General features: G+C 36.0%; 1 protein-coding gene across 4 annotated transcripts in view; it reads left to right on the top strand.

The window, feature by feature from the left end:
• Window positions 1-16,992, top strand: part of SMC6 (structural maintenance of chromosomes 6) — a 169,350-nt gene that overhangs the window by 99,912 nt on the left and 52,446 nt on the right. For all 4 annotated transcript variants that reach the window (XM_058288093.2, XM_058288094.2, XM_058288091.2 and 1 more), the window contains 4 exons: window positions 4,818-5,022; window positions 7,679-7,793; window positions 9,022-9,182; window positions 16,789-16,924. In XM_058288093.2, the coding sequence (XP_058144076.2) occupies window positions 4,818-5,022; window positions 7,679-7,793; window positions 9,022-9,182; window positions 16,789-16,924 (617 nt within the window). The remainder of the gene's footprint in view (window positions 1-4,817; window positions 5,023-7,678; window positions 7,794-9,021; window positions 9,183-16,788; window positions 16,925-16,992) is intronic.

Raw genomic sequence — 16,992 nt, 5'->3', positions numbered from 1 at the left:
TTATCCCATACATATAGGATATATATATATTTTAATTTAGTCAATTTGTTGTCCTGGGAAGTTGTCTCTTAATTCTGTCCATTAGGTTAACATGATGCTATAAATACAAACATATTTTGTTAGTAAAGTACTATATTTAAGTATGTAGTAGTGCCACTTCATTTAAATGAGAGGTATACCTATTATTAGGATCCATTTTCTGGGCAGCAGGTGTAGCTCAGTGATTTTGTGCCTGCTTCCCATATACCAGGTCCTGCTTCAATCCCCAGTAACTCCTTGAAAAAAAAAAAAAGATCCATTTCCCTTCCTAAATCTAAAATCCCAGTATTAATCACTTTTACAGAAAATAGTAATGTTTAAACTTACTTTTCAGAACACCATTGAGAGGCTGGAGTGGTATAAACTTACGTAGAAGAGCTTACTGTTGATTTTCTTAAAAAATCTATTCAAGTATATCATTCATACCTAAACATACATAAAAAATAAGTGTACAGTAATAGTTATGAACTTACAAAACAAACACATATGACATCATACAAGGACTCTTGTACCTCATCCCACCACTTGCATTGTTGCTAAACATTTTTAACTTACAATTAAAGAGCATTGTCAGAACATCATTACCAACTGAAGTATTTTTCCCCGAACCTATCCTGTTATTATTATCTTTATATCATTTACATATGAACATATATAAACAATAAGTGTATAGTAAGTGTTGCGAACTTACAAAGCAAACATGCGTAACATCATACAGGGGTCCCAAACATCAACCCTCTACCAACACCTTGCATTGTTGTGAGACATTTGTTACAAATTATGAAAGAATATTGTCAAAATCTTACTACTAATTACAGTCCTTATCTTACATTTGGTGTATTTTTCTTTGAACCCTTCCAATTATTATTTTTAAAATATATTTTTTATGACAGAAGCTGGAAACTTATAAAACAATCATGCACATGTGCAGAATTCCCAAACAACATCCTTCTATCAGCACACCACACTGGTGGAACGCTTGTTGCAAATAAGATGATACCATCAATTGTTAGCATGTCCATAGTATACATTTGGCGCACATTTTCCATACTGCCCCATTATGAACACAGTATATCTTTGGCATAGATGCAAGAGTATTATTTTATTACTGCTAACCACTCCAGTTGTATTTTTCCTATGCTTCAGGTTCCCACCACCTTGCAATAGTGATGTACATTTGCTCTAGCTAACATAGGACACTCTTGTATCTGTACCATCAACCACAATTCTCATCCACCTTTTGGTTTACTGTGCTATTCAGTTCCTAGATTATTCTCTAGCATTTTGTCAGCATTTACATACCTAGACTACCGTTTTCAGCCATGTCACCATTTATAAACTAGCTGTTACTGTGTGTTACCATCCACTCTATACATTTCCACATTTTTACAATAAAGCTCATTAAAACTTCTACATACATTAAACATCAGTAGTCCATCTCAGTCCTCCTCTTATCTCCTTTAAGAATTCACCACTACCACCAGGTCTTGAAGATATTTTCCTACAATTTCTTCTAGAAGCTTTATGGTTCTTTTATTTTTAGGTTTTTGATCCCTTTTGAGTTGATTTTGGATAAGATGTGAGATAGGGGTCCTCTTTCCTTCTTTTGGCTATGGATATCCAGTTCTTTCAGCAGTTTGTTGAAGGGACTGTTCTGCCCGAGCTGTGTGGGTTTGACAGGCTTAGTCAAAAATCACTTGCCCATACATGTGAGAGTCTGTTTCTGAACCATCAATTTGGTTACTTTGGTCTCTGTGTCTGTCTTTATACCAGTACCATACTGTTTTTCTTAACTATAGCTAGGTAATATAATTTAAAGTCTAGAGATGAGAGTTTGAGAGTTTGCTTTTCCTTTTTATGATGTTTCTGGCTGTTCAGGACCCCTAACCCTTCCAAATAAATTTGATAATCATGCTTTCAATTTTTAAAAAACAATGCTGGTAGAATTTTTATCAAAATTGCATTGAATATATCAATTTGAGTGAATTGACACCTTAATGAAATTTAGTCTTCCAATCCATGAGCATGGACTGTTCTTCCCGTGACTTAGACCTTTACTGATTTCTTTTCATTGAGTTGCAGTTTTCTGAATATAAGTGCTTTACATTGTTAAGTTTATTCCTATTTGAGTTCTATCTGTCATATTTTGTTTTCATCAGTCTTTTGACACTTTGTTACTTTTATTGATATAATATTCATTTCTAGACTTTCTTCCATCCAGACCCCTCTCTCTCTCCTGTGTTTTCTTTTCAAGCTCTAGAACACCCTTTAGTATTTCCTGAAAATCTGGTCTTTTGGTTAGAAATTCTCTCAGTTTCTGTTTATTTGTGAATATTCTAAAATTGTCCTCAGTATTGAAAGATAACCTTGCCACGGATATAAGATTCTTGGCTAGAAATTTTTCTCTTGTAGTATTTTAAATATATCATACCACTGCCTTGCATTCATGGTTTCTGGTGAGAATCAGCGCTTAATCTTATTGGGTATTTCTTATATGTTATGCATTGCTGCTCTCTTGCTGTTTTCAGAATTCTTTGTTGTTGGCATTTGACATTCTGATTAGTATGTGTCTCAGAGTTGGTCTATTCAGATTTTTTTGAATGGGAGTACATTGTGCTTCTTGGACATGGATATTTATGTCCTTCGATAGATTTGGGAAATTTTCTACCATTATTTCTTCAGATACTCCTTCCCCTTTTCCCTTCTCTTCTCCTTCTGGGCCACCCATGATACATATGTTTGCACTTCTTTTGCTGTCATTTAGTTTCCTGAGACCGTGTTCAATTTTTTCCACTCTTCATCTGTTTTTTGTATGTTCACTTTCAGAAACCATTTCTTCAAGCTCACCAGTCCTTTCTTCTGCCTCCTCAAATCTGCTATTAATATAGTTCCAGTGTTTTTAAAATTTCATTTATTGTGCCTTTCATTTGCATAAGATCTGCTGTTTTTCTATGTATGGTTTCAAATTCTTTGTGCTCATCCATTGTCTTTTTAATATCCTTAATCTCTTTAGCCGTCTCATTGAATTTATTAAGGAGATTTCATTGAACATCTGATTAGTTGTTTCAACTCCTTTTTGTCATCTGGAAGCTTGTTACTTTAACTGGGCCAAATCTTCCTGTTTCTTGGTGTGGATCGTAATTTTTTGTTGGTGTCTTGGCATCTGGCCTACTAGAATATTTATTCTGGGTGTAGTTTTTCTTTTTAAGTTAAGACTTCCTGGCATTTATCCCTTCCTGATTGTACATATGAGCCAAGGATGTAGTTGGTGCTATAAGCTGTGGAGGCTCAAGCTGCCTTCATTGCCCCAGGGACCAATGAAGCTTCTCCCAACTTTCTCCTTTGCCAGGGCTAGGGACAGAGTCACAGCTATGTGGAATAATCCAAGGCGTGCAGGTCTAGACTGTGATTGCCAAGAGAGACTGATGAAGCTTCACGTCCCTTTCTCTCCTCGGATAGGTATAGAGCTGCAGGTGTGGGCAGCAGTCTATGGCATGCAGGTTCAAGATGACCACAGTTTCCCTGGTAGACTTACAATTATTCAGTCTACACCACCCAAATGTACCCGCAGTTACCTGGATGGGCTCATGCAAGGCCTGCCAGAGGTGGGTCTGAAGCCTAGGCTAGGGCTACAGGCCCATGTGGGTGAAAGAAATTGGTTTCTACTGTCACTGATTTCTGTCAGCCCGGCTTCCCGTCATGCTGCGGGTGGAGTTAAAATGGTAACTACAGGCCTCTTTCCAATTTGGACTGATTCATACCCTAGCAGTTCTTAGGTTTTATACTTTAGCCAGCCAAGTTTAATAATCAGCAGCTGAAATCCGTAGCCAACCATGTCTTCCTCCCCTGTTTTTGGGAATTGGAACTTCAAATTCCTGCCACAGAATAGCCTCTGAGGTAGCTTGTGCTGCCAAAGTAGGATAATCACTGGCCTCCGCGGCTTGACTGGTAGTTTCCCGGAGAGAAACTACAGGTACCCCCAGCTTCTTCCCTCCTGGAGGTGAGGCTGGGGCCTGGACTAGAGATGCACTCTGATCTAGATGGAAAGAAGCTGGTCCCTTCCAGCACTGATTTTCAGTCTGACCCGCTTCCCCTCTTGCCAAGTGCGGAGTTAAGATGGTGGCTACTGGCCTCTTTCTGACTTGAACAGGTTCAGACCAGCTGTTCTTAGGATTATACTTTAACCTGCCAAATTTACTCATCTGTAGCTGAAGTTGGTGCCCAATCGTCTCTTCTTTCCGCTTTTTTGGGAAGTGGAGCTTTCAATTCTAGCCCCGTAACCGCTTCCGAGGTGGCTTGTACCTCCAGTGGAGGATGGGCACTGGCCCCTGGGTCTTGGAGCTCTCTACTTCTGAATCTTCTCTGCAAGTGGGCAGTCTCGTCCTTCTGTTCCTTCAAGGATGTTGCAGGATGCTCTTCTCGTCTCCTGTATCCCCGAAACAGGTGCTTCAGCTATCTCCAGATAAGATAGCTCTGGGTGTTTACTAACTTCCCTGTAGCAGGATCTGACTCTAGGAGCTCCTTACTCCACTGCCATCTTGCTGAATATCTCTCTTACTGGTGATTTTTATTAGAGAATTTTAACATTTGGTGTTTTCTCCCCAGTATGTGTGGAGAGGCTATGTTGGGATTTCCCATTTATTTGAAATAAGAACTATAATATCATTTAAACTCCTTATTTGGAAATACTTTGAAGTCATTCATGAACTATTACAAGAATTATATTAATATTTCTAAATAAGTATTTGTGTACCCTTACCTACTTTTCTCTCTCTCAGGAGCATGCATTCATCTTCGGGACCCTGAGCTTGCTCTGGCTATTGAATCTTGCTTAAAAGGACTTTTGCAAGCCTATTGTTGCCATAATCATGCTGACGAAAGAGTACTTCAGGCACTGATGAAAAAGTTTTATTCACCAGGGACTTCCCGGCCACAGATAATAGTTTCTGAATTTCGGAATGATATGTATGATGTAAGACACAGGTAATGAATGCATCAATAATTGCATACTGTTTTTGGTTTTGCTAAATTATGTAGAATGTCCGATGGAATTAAAAGTTTTTTAGTGTTAATCCTATCCATACTAGGATTTGTGAAATTTCACCAAATCACCTCTTTAATTATGCATGCCTCGGTTTTAGGTGCCCCTTCTGTCCTATTTAAGCTTTTTACTTAACTTTGTCTCCTGTCACTGACTTCTCATTGCTACTATTTCTACTTTTAGTTTTTCTTGACTGATCATATAGCATCTCTCAATATACAATAAGTATAATATAAACCTATATAGAATAAATCCTTGAGAAGTATATCAAAAGGAAAAAGTGGTTGTGATTTGGTGCTTTAAAGCAAGCTAGTTAGTAAATCTCATCTTATATGATGGTGTTGTTGGCTCAAAAATGGCTACTACTTCTTAGCACAGATCCTGTATTTTCAGTATACTGGCTAGAATCTGCTTTTCACCAGAATCTCCTACCACATCCTTGCCCTCTTAGACTCCCACACCCTTCCCATCCTCACCCTCACTCCTTAGTTGGTTTTGTTGACCTTCTGGGACATTTCTGTTTCCAGAGCATTCCTATTCTTTCCTATCCTTGAACTCTATTCTGAGGAGCTGGTTTCGGTGCTACCATCCTATTTCTCTGTTTTGGTTTACAGGAAGTACTACTCACAAGTGATGTGTTTAATCTCTCATCACTCTTTCTTGAACTTGCTGCAATCAGACTTTCGTGACTCAAGGCACTAGTCAAGTGACTTTGCTTAATGGTCCTTACTACACACTGACTTTATATATCAGTAATGTTTTGACTCAGTCGATCATCTCATTCTTCCTGAAAACTTGTTTTTACTTGGCTTCTAGGATCTTACTTTTGGTTTTTCTAATACACTAGGTATTCTTCCTATAGTATCCTTTTCTTGTTCCTCCTCAACTGGGAACCTCTAAACATACCAGTGATCCAGATCTTTCCTCAGTTCACTTCTTCCATAGGTGAACTCATCTAGCTTCATGGCTTTAAATGCCTTTTATACATTAATGGATACCACATTACATCTCTAGCTTGCTCTTTTCTGTGGACTCCAGAATATGATGTGTTCAGAATATATTCTCCACTTAGATATCCAATAGGCATTTCAAACTTAATATCTAAAAGCCAAACTCCTCATTTCTCCCTAAAACCTGCTCTTCCAGTCTTCTCCATCTTCATTTTATAGTTGCTCAAGCCAAAAATCTATTATTCTTGACTCTTCTCTGCAACCCTACATCATATATTCTGTATTTGAAAGTATATCCAAGACCTAAACACTTCTATGGCTCCCACCCTGGTTCAAGCCATCATCGTCCTGTCTCACTTGAGTATTACAGTAGGCTGATCTTCCACTTCTGGTCTCACTTGAGTATTGCAGTAGGCTGATCTTCCACTTTTGGTTCCCTGCCACCCTCAGTCTCAGTACAGCAGCCAGAGTCATGTCATTCCACTGTTCACAGTGCCCTAAACTTTCCCATCCTGATTCCCTTCCTATAACCATCTCTTTTATGACCACAAGAAGCTTTTTCACTCACTGCTCAGTTGGCTGCAACAGATGGTGGCCTCTTGCCCTTCTTCTGCCCCTTTGAGCTTTTGCGATTGCTTTACCTTCTGCCTGAAATGCTCTTTTTTGAGATGCCTGTGTGCATTCCAGATCTCAGGTGTCTCCTCAGTGTCATCTACATGAGACTTTTCCTGACCTTTTGGTATAAAACATAGAGTGCCACTTTTCTCTTCTTCCTTTTTCTTTATTGCCTGACTTCCTGAGGAAAGGGATGCTGTTTTGTTTACTGCTGTATCTTCATCCTCTGGAACGGCACTTGGCACATAGTAGGTACTGAGTAAGCACATGTTGAATTAATTAATGAATGAGTAAAACATATCCAAAGACCCTCTTTTTTTTTGGAGTTCTAGGACTAAGAAAGTCTCCCCTCCCTGCCCCCACAGATAGTCATTGCTCCTCTACCTATAATTCGTGGTGTATACATTCTTAGTGCTTATAATAACTCAAATGTTTAAATTTTTCATGTGAAAGATTGTGTTTTAGGGAACCCCAATTGCAATTATAAGGATATCTTTTCTCATTCTTCCTCTGTGATGATATAATAAACTTCATTTTTTTCCTGTTTCACATCAATGGGAAAACGAAGTTTTTATAAGTTTTTTTTTTTAATTAATTGACTTTTACATATGATATCAGTAAAAAGTTTATGAGTCTGGATTTTAGACCTGAGCTGTCTGGTTTAAGTCCTAACCTGTTTACTTAAGTAGCTTTATGATGTTGGGGAACTTACTAAACTCTCTGATGCTTCCTTAGCATCCCTGTAAAAATATGGAGAGAATAATAGTATTTATCTCAGGGTTGTTGTGAGTATTAAATGAGTTAATATTTGTAATATGCCTAGAACGGTGCCTGGCACGAAGTAAAGTATTGTATTATATAAATGTTTGCTAAGTAAATAAAACAAGGAAGCCTGTTACAGATTTGTTTTCATTTGTTATCAGATATTCTGCATGGTTGTCTTATTATCTATAACTCTGCACCCGTTTAAAAATATACGTATATATTTAATTAAAATTTGGTAAACTAACCCTTATGTATTTTTGTTTCCTAGAGCTGCTTATCATCCAGAGTTTCCATCAGTTCTGACAGCTTTAGAAATTGATAATGCAGTTGTTGCCAATAGTCTAATTGACATGAGGGGAATAGAGACAGTGCTGTTAATTAAAGTAAGTCCAAATGTTTGATGTTTGTTATTTTAAAATTTTCAAAATCAAAGATATTTATGTATATTTGTGTCTCCTTTTATTATAGAGTTGTTGTGTTTCACCACTGAAGTTTTACGCATAGGAAAACCTATATAATAATCTTTAAAGAGCTGGTTGGTTTGTGCTTTTTTTGTCCTACAGGCTATTCTTTGTAAAACTAATTTCATAAATGGATATTATTCTTTTGGTGCATAGTGCTATAAAAACTTTTTGTACATTCTTTCTTGATTGGCTAGCAAATCCATATTGCATATGCCCTTGCAGATGCGTATTTCATTTCTACTTTTTACATGTATTTTATTTGATGTTTTTAAAATTATTTTTCTTATAACTTTTGAGTTCTGTAAAATAAATATTTATTTGTATGTACATTTTAGTGTACATGTTTGACCTGACTACCATATTGGGTTTTCATCTATCGGCAAAAATATGCTGAGAAGGGACAAGGAGCTACAGAAGTCTATAATTAAGACAACATAATAGAGTCTGTTTTCCTCATTAATGGAGAGAGGGAAGTGGTGGTATTGATAATACAGATGTATGTATTGCAGTTTATATTATAATTATTTGTGGGTTTGGCTCTGTCATATTTTAGAACAATACTTGAAACGGTGAAATCTTGTTGTTAAAGATCTGTCCCCCAGAGAGGGTGAGTGGGCCTTTTATAAGCCTAATTCCATTTTTAACTTCCTCCAGAGCTGAAATATTTCCAGGTTTTCCTCATGTAATTTAAAATACTAATTGCTTATTGGATTTTTCTATTTACTCATATCTTTTCTAGGTAATGAAAGTCATTTTAAATAAATAAGGTACGTATGGGCTAGTCTATATGAATGTTTTCTTGTGAAAAGATAAAATAAATTTTTAAAGTATTTTAAATGAAGAGCAATATTAGAATTCAAATGTAAAATTGATCGGTTTGTCATGAAAGATGACTTGAAAAGTTATAACATTATGGTGCTTTAAAGAATGTCTGAATAATTTTAATTCTTTGAGTCTTAAAGGTTGTTTTTGAAATTCTTATTAATGTCATGGAGTTACTTCACTGGAACATTTAAATAGATAATTGGATTATCTTAAAATAATAAAGATAAGTAACATTGTGAAATTTTATGTATCAGGAATGCTTTGACATAATTTAAAAATTGTATTTTACCCTGTTTTTTTTTTTTTTTTTTTTTTTTTTTAGGATAATTCTGTAGCTCGTAAGGTAATGCAGTCCCAGAAGCCACCCAAGAACTGTAGAGAAGCTTTTACTGCTGATGGTGATCAAGTTTTTGCTGGTCGTTACTATTCATCTGAAAATACAAGACCTAAGTTCCTAAGCAAAGATGTGGATTCTGAAATAAGGTTAGTGTGAAGTTTAGCTCTACTCTAATATACCCACTGCTTCCTTTGGGGTTCAGTTTCTTTCATATTCTTTTTAATAAGTCATTTCAGTGAAGAACTGTGAGTAATCCATCTCAGTGTTCAGTTTTAAAAGAGCATTTAGCTAGATGTAGAATTCTAGGTTGACAGATATTTTTTGTCACTTTGATGACAGTATTCTGGGCTGAGAGTGTTTTAGAACAGAGCTACTGAAATGTGTTTCCTAGGCCACCTTTTAAAATATTATTTGTTCACTGTCTGCAAAGAGGTAAGGAGGTAACGCAAAATGTAAATCAGCCAAATCACTGTGCCTAGGGTTTTGTCTGCTAACTTTTTTCAGTGAGGGAACAAGTGTGCTGGTTTACATTTTGTCTCAAGTTCTGTATTTTTCTGACTGGTACTTTGAGTTTTGCTATTCTAGAAAGACAACAAATTAGAGGCAACTCACTACTCATTTCCAATCTGTTTGCCTTTCATTTTGTGACCCCAGAACATCTTCGCATAAATAAGACTCTGTCCTGTGTGATAATCTCAGCACACAGTATTGGTGCTGTATTTTCTCTCTTAGGATAGTTATGAAAAAGCTTGGAGGCCAGCATCAGTCTTAGGTGGAGAGGCTGGAATTTAGTGAATCTTGGAGCCCTGGGAAAAAGGTCAACAGAAGTCTTGCCTGAGCATACTTGGTCCCTTGGCCCCCCTGAGTCTGAGAAGGAACTTAATAGCCAAGCATTCTCCCTGAACTGGTGCTGTCAGTATGGAAAGAGACAGAATCTAGAAGTCTTCCTTATACCTTTGTGAATGTGCTGCGCTCCCTAATTCTTGTATTACTTCCCTTGGATATAGAGACTACTTTCACTTGTGGGACTACTGCCATAGGACATTCTGCAGCAGCAAGACCTGAGCTCCAAAGTTCCCATTAAAAATAAATCTGAGGGAACAGATGTGGCTCACGCAGTTTAGTGGAAGGTCCTGGGTTCAGTTCCGGTGACTCCTAAAATCAAAAAAACAGACAGACAGACAAATGAAAAAAAAAACAAAAAACAACTCAAGGAAGCTGATGTGGCTCAGTAGTTGAACACCAGCTTCTCACATAGAGGGTCTTTAGTTCAGTCCCCAAACCTGGTACCTCAAAAAAAAAAAAACAAAAAAACCCCAAAAAACAAAGCTAAAGCAGCTAAAGAAAGACCAATTAGAACATAAAATACATGCCCAGGAAACAGAGCTTCTGGACTACTCCAGTTGATGAATTGATATCTGAGCTAGTAACTTAGATATTAAATAATAGAACTTAAAATTTAAGTAGAAGAAATATTTAAGAAAATTGAGCAAAAGTGGAAGTATTATAAGTGACTTGTGTAAGGGAAATAAGAGTTTTCTTGAAATAGTTACCTTGTTTTCTTTCATTTTGTGTGATTGTGAAGGAAAATAACCATAATGGATTCTACAAAGTTGAGTAAAACTCATTTAACAATAGAAAAAAGTTGAATGACCAGCAACTTGATGTTATGGCATTCAGCACACATTTTAAATTGTCACTGAGCCTTTGTGATATGATAGATGGGAATCCATAAAAGTTTGAATGCATTTGTATAACAGTGACCTCTAGAATAGGTAATAAATGTTTGTCCACTCTATTGTAACATTTGAATCAGGCCTTCCTAATTCTTAACTGTCTAACCCTAAAATTGTGTGGTATTCAAACAAATATGAATTTGAATGTATAAACATTATCATGGTAGTTTTACTCTATGTAATTCAGAATGCTTCATGCATTTGTTTCACAAATCTTCTAAAGTATAGTACGCTTTTCTTATAATTTAAGAAGAGATTATAATTGTATCTCACAAGCAAATCAGGACCCTGATTCTAGTGTTTTAGTAACAAATATTCAAAAACTTAAGTTTGTGGTTGATATTTGACCTTATTTTCAGCTAAAAAGCATGCATACTAATGTGTAGTGGACAAAACTTTTGTTTTAAAAATTAGGTGAAAAAAGGTTTTTAAAAATGATTTCCCACAATGATAACCTATTTGACGGAAGTTAAAACAAGATCTGATGATATATGAATTATTTTTGTGTCATCTCTTGGACCAGAACAGTATGTTAGTTGTGTGATTTTTGGAAGGTAAAAAAATACTTATTTTTGTAAGAAATATAAAGTACACCTCGTACTGTAGGACACATTTATTTGAAAAAAAAAAAAATCCTGCCAAAGTACTTAATAGGTAACCTGAATTTACCATATCAGAATACAGTGACTTCGTTACAGCAAGTGACATTGTCTTTTTTTTTTTTATTTTGAGGTATCGGGACTGGGGATTGGACCCTGGCTGGCACTCAGCCACTGAGCCACATTAGCTCCCAGCTCCCCTGAGTTGTTTTTTCGTTTGTTTGCTTGTTTCTTTTTTTCATTTGTTTTTAGGAGGCACCGTGGACCTGTGTGGGAAGCAGGCACTCAACGGCTTGAACCATATCTGCTCCCTGGTGACATTCTCTTTTCATTCACCAGCTCTTTCTAAACCCACTCTTTTATTTTTTATTTTCTTTAATATGCTTTTTTATTTTTATTTTTTTAAAGATACTTAGATTGCATAAATGTTACATAAAAATTATAGAGGATTCCCATAGGCCCCATTCCCTAGCTTCCCCACAATTTCCCGCGTTAACACCATACTTCATTAGTGTGGTACACTTGTTACAATTGATGAACACATTTTGGAGCATTGCCACTAAGCAAAGCCACTCTTTTAAAAGTGTCTGGAACAATTCAATTAAACGTCCCTTTACTGGACCCTGTAACAGGTCATTCTGCTTTGTGTTAAAATTGCAACACTGAAGTAAAAGGAATTAACATTGTGGTTTTCCTCCTAATTTTCTTTTGCCACGTTGTTAAAGCACTTTTGCTATATCTTCTCTACTTAAGGTTTTTCATCATTTCATCATTTTCATTATTTCTTTGTTTAAGTCTTCCACTTCTGAATTTTGTGGGCAGAAATGGATTGGTCTATTAATGTAGGTATTATACATCATTATCTATAGCTATATGAAGGTGGACAGGGTTGCCTTCTATACCCATTTTCCTCACCCCTCACCCCACTTTTTGTCCTTCAAATTCCCACTAGAATTGGTGGCCTCCTCCTCCTAAATAACAGCATGGGGTTGCTCTGCCACAAAGGTGGGACAGAAGTACTTGGGGTGGCTGGTTGGACTTGTCATTCTGAGACTGTTTTAGTCCCCGCCTACCATGATTTTCTGCATGTTAATACTAGGCAATGTGTTCCATTCATCTGAATTCTTTCCCCTACTTATTAAAAAAACAATTTTTAAAATTTTAGTAACATATGTAACATAAAATCTGCCATATTAACCATTTTTGGTGGAACGATTCAGTAACATTAATTACACTTACAGTGTTGTGCTACCGTCATCCCATTGGCTATTATCATGCAAAACAGAAACTCTGTCCCCATTAAGCAATAATTCCTCATTCATCTGTTCAGTCATCTGTAGATGTACACTTGACTATTTCTTTCTACCTTTTGACTATTGTGAAGAATGAAGCTGTGAATTTTGCTGTACAAATATCTGTTTAGTCTCTATTTTCAATTCTTTGAGTACTTGGTGGGATTGCTAGGTAATTCTATGTTTAACTTTGTGAGGAACTGCCAAACTATTTTCTACAGTGGCTATACCATTTTACATTCCTACCAATAATGCATGAGCGTTCCAGTTTCTCCACATCCTCACCAACGTAATTATTTTCCATTTAAAAAATAATAGCGAGCTTAGTGGGCAGAAAGTAGATATCTCGTGATTTTGATTTTGTATTTTCCTAATGGCTAATGATGTTGAATATCTTTTCATGTACTTATTGGCCATTTGTATATTTTTGGAGAAATATCCTTTTAGGTCCTTTGCCTGTATTTAAATTTGGTTGGTTGTCTTTTTGTTAACTTATAGGAGTTCTTTATATATTCTGGATAGCAAACCCTTAATATGATTTGCAGTTAATTTCTACCATTCCGTATATTGTATTTTCACTTACTTGATAATTTCCTTTGATGTACCAACATTTTTAATTTTGAGAAAATTTAATTCATTGTGTTTTTCTTTGACTGTTCATGCTTTTGATGTACTGTCTAAGAATCCATTTCTAGATACAAGTTCCTTAAAATTTTCTTCTTATAAACTCTACTTTAAGAGCTCCTTTAAACTCTTTGAAGAGTTTTATGTTTTAGCCTTTATATTTTGGAAATTGATCCATTTTGAGTTAATTTTTGCATATGATGTGAGGTAAGGGTCCACCTACTTACTTTTTTTTTTTTAAAGATTTATTTTTTATTTATTTCTCTCCCCTTCTCCCCCCCCCCCAGTTGTCTGCTCTCTGTGTCCATTTGCTGCGTGTTCTTTTTTGTCCGCCTCTGTTGTTGTCAGTGGCACAGGAATCTGTGTTTCTTTTTGTTGCGTCATCTTGTGTCAGCTCTCCATGTGTGCGGCACCATTCCTGGGTAGGCTGAACTTTCGTGCTGGGTGGCTCTCCTTTATAGGATGCACTCCTTGTGCGGGGGGCTTCCCTACACGGGGGACACCCCTGCATGGCAGGGCACTCCTTTTTAGCGCATTAGTACTGCACATGGGCCAGCTCCACACGGGTCAGGGAGGCCTGGGGTTTGAACCGCGGACCTCCCATGTGGTAGACAGACGCCCTAACCACTGGGCCAAGTCTGCTTCCCATCCACCTAATTACTTTTGACAGGTTGTTATCACTTTTGCCTTTGTTCTTGTCCCTGGATATATACAGATGTGTTTTGAAAGGGATTGGCTGTTTGTAGCATCAAGGAATCAGATTTTTCAAAATAGTTTTAAGACTGTAATTTCAGTATTTTTATTTTTATTTTATGTTTGTAGTTTGAGAATAGTGAATGTTAAAAATGGTATTCTCAGTGGGTGCTCTTCATAAGCCAGTTCACTTTTCTTGGGCTCCTGTAAATAGTTCAGGTCAGCAAGTCTCATTATTGTTTTTAATTTAAAAATTGGAAAACAAAAGTAGCTTATATTCCCATTTATCCATAGTCTCTTGACACTTTCAAAATAAATAAAAATATTATATGCATATGATGAGAAAATTTAAACAGTACAGAAGGTATTCAATGAGAAGTAAAACTTTTTCCAACTTTCTTTCCAAAATAAGATAATAGTATAACAATTTCTTACATGTATTTCCAGAACAGTAATTTTTATGCTTGTACCATATATTTGGTTATAAAAACTGAGATATAATTTTTATACAATAAAATTTACTCTCAAGTTATACAGTTCTGTGTTTTTTTAGTTCTTTACAAGGTTGTACAACCGTCACCACTATCTAATTCAAGAAAAGCAAACTGTGCCATTACCATTCACTCCCGATTTCTGTGTCCTCCAACCCTCTGGTACAACCAGTAGTCAACTTTCAGTCTTTATGGATTTGTCTGTTCTGAACATTTTATATAGATGGAATCGTATAATATCTAGCTTTTTGTGTCTGGCTGCTTCATGAAGTATAATGTTTTCAGGTTTCATCCATGTTGTGTAGTATGTATCAGTTTACATGTAATTTCTCCATGTTGCTTTCCTATCCCTCTCAATACAATATGTTGGAGATCTTTCCATATCAGCACATTTAGACCTACCTCTCAGTATGGGTTTTCCATAATTTATTTAACCAATTTCCTATTGATGGACATAGAGGTTGTTTGCTGTTTCCTCTGTTACAGTGCTGCAGTGAGAGCACACACATGAATATCTTGGTATACTTAATAAAAGTATGTGTGCATGTCGTAAGTGGTAAGCATTGAAAATGCTAGATCAAAGGATATGTGGATTTTAAAATTATTTCAATAGCTATTGTCAGATGGCTACTTTATTAATATATAATTTTTGTTCCAATTTAATATTTGATAATATTAAGCAGTTATGGATATTAATATAATGGTTTTAAACCATTCTTTGCTCCTTCAAACAACAAGTATTTTAAGAGTACCTACTATGCACTGGAGATACTATCTAGGCACTGGAGATACAGTGGGAAACAAAGTACACAGAATTTCTCCTGGAACTTATATTAAGAAAAGGGGTACAAGATCAGGTGGTAAGTTCTATGGAGACATGTAAAGTAGAATGAGAGGCTAAAGGGTGAGAAGTGTGTGCTCTTTCAGATGGGCAGGTAGAGGAAGGGGTAACATCTCATAAACAGCACATACTGATTATCGCAGGTTTAATATAGCTTTCATTAGGTAGCAAATGCTCTTTTTCCATGTAAAAGCTATTTAAAAACTAAGGAGGGGAGCAGATGTAGTTCAGTTGGTTGAGTGCTGGCTTTCCATGTACAAAGTCCCAGGGTCAATCCCTGGTACCTCCAGAAAACAGCAAATGAAAAAAAAAAACAGCTTTCTTTGGGGAGTGTGTGTAGCTCAGTGGTTGAGAACCTGCCTGTCATGTACGAGGTCCTGGTTCAATCCCTGATAGCTCCTATTAAAAAAAAAACATAAGGAGGGACACCCTATGAAGATGTATAATGGAATTAGTTCTTCCAAGAGTAGAAGCTGAAGTAAATTTAGCAATTTCATTAATGCAAATTATGTTGATTGCTTAAATTTATTCTAAATATTTAGAAAACTGTGTAATAGAATATCTTTGCTTAGTCTGTGGCTTTTAGTTTTAGTTTAGACTTTTAGGTTTCAAATTTGATTACATGGTAAATTTTTTGGTTAATGTTTCATTAAATTTAAGATGCTTTATTATTTTATCTACCTATAAAAAATGCCATTAATTGAACTATGGACTGGAAGATAGTTTCAGAGTTTAGGAATGTTAAAATTTGAAAAAATACACATCTTAGTGAAATAGGGCATATACTTTAACCAGAGAGAAGATTACCTTCAAATGTTTTTCTCTTCCATCAAGCACACAGCTTTGAAAGATAGATGCTTGGATCAGTGAGGCAAGAGTAGGTCGCGTCTGAAGACTGTTGACACTGCAGACACAAAAGGCCCTTACTGGCCTTGGCATCTTCCTGCTTTATCCATCTCGCTTCCTTGTCCTCTGCTGCTTCCCTGCCACTCCCCATACATTCTGAGCTTTATTAGCCTACAGTAAATACTGACCTGACTTTCAGTTTTGTCATTCCGTTTTCATCCTCTATGCCTTGCTGTATTTCCATCTTCTCCTCTAGTTTTCCTAACTGATGAAAACTTTAAAAATACACTTCAGTTGTCACCTCTGAATGGTATAGTGTCCTTTTCACATTTTACTGTTAAAGTTTATTTCTTGATTTTTAAATTTCTTCTTAATACTATTTCTTTCTCTGTTTGCTACTATGCATGATGCCTGGCACATAGAAAGCATATCATGTAAAACCTCAGTTTAGTTTTTAAAAAATCTCTATAATATATTGTTCATGTGATTAACAACTGCGTAAACTTACTGGACTGGTTTAGCGGAATAGGGTTTGCATATAAGCTATTACAAACCCTTCTTTTTAAAGTCTCAAGTATTTGTAATATTGAGAAATAGATTTAAAGTATTTTTTTTATCCTCTTCATCAAGCCTCTTGGAGAATGAGGTTGAAAATAAGAAGGCCCAGATATTAAATCTTCAACAACATTTGTCTACCCTTGAAAAGGATATTAAACGCAATGAAGAATTTCTTAAAAGGTGCCAAGTACATTATAAAGATTTAAAGGTAAATAAAAAAAAACTTCGTTTTTTTCAACTTAACATTTCTAAGCTGTTTTTAAGATTCTACCATTC

This window comes from Dasypus novemcinctus, chromosome 25, assembly GCF_030445035.2.
Source record: "Dasypus novemcinctus isolate mDasNov1 chromosome 25, mDasNov1.1.hap2, whole genome shotgun sequence".
Classification (NCBI taxonomy): domain Eukaryota; kingdom Metazoa; phylum Chordata; class Mammalia; order Cingulata; family Dasypodidae; genus Dasypus; species Dasypus novemcinctus.
Note: the sequence above shows the minus strand (reverse complement) of the source record. Positions and strands in the feature narration are given on the sequence as shown.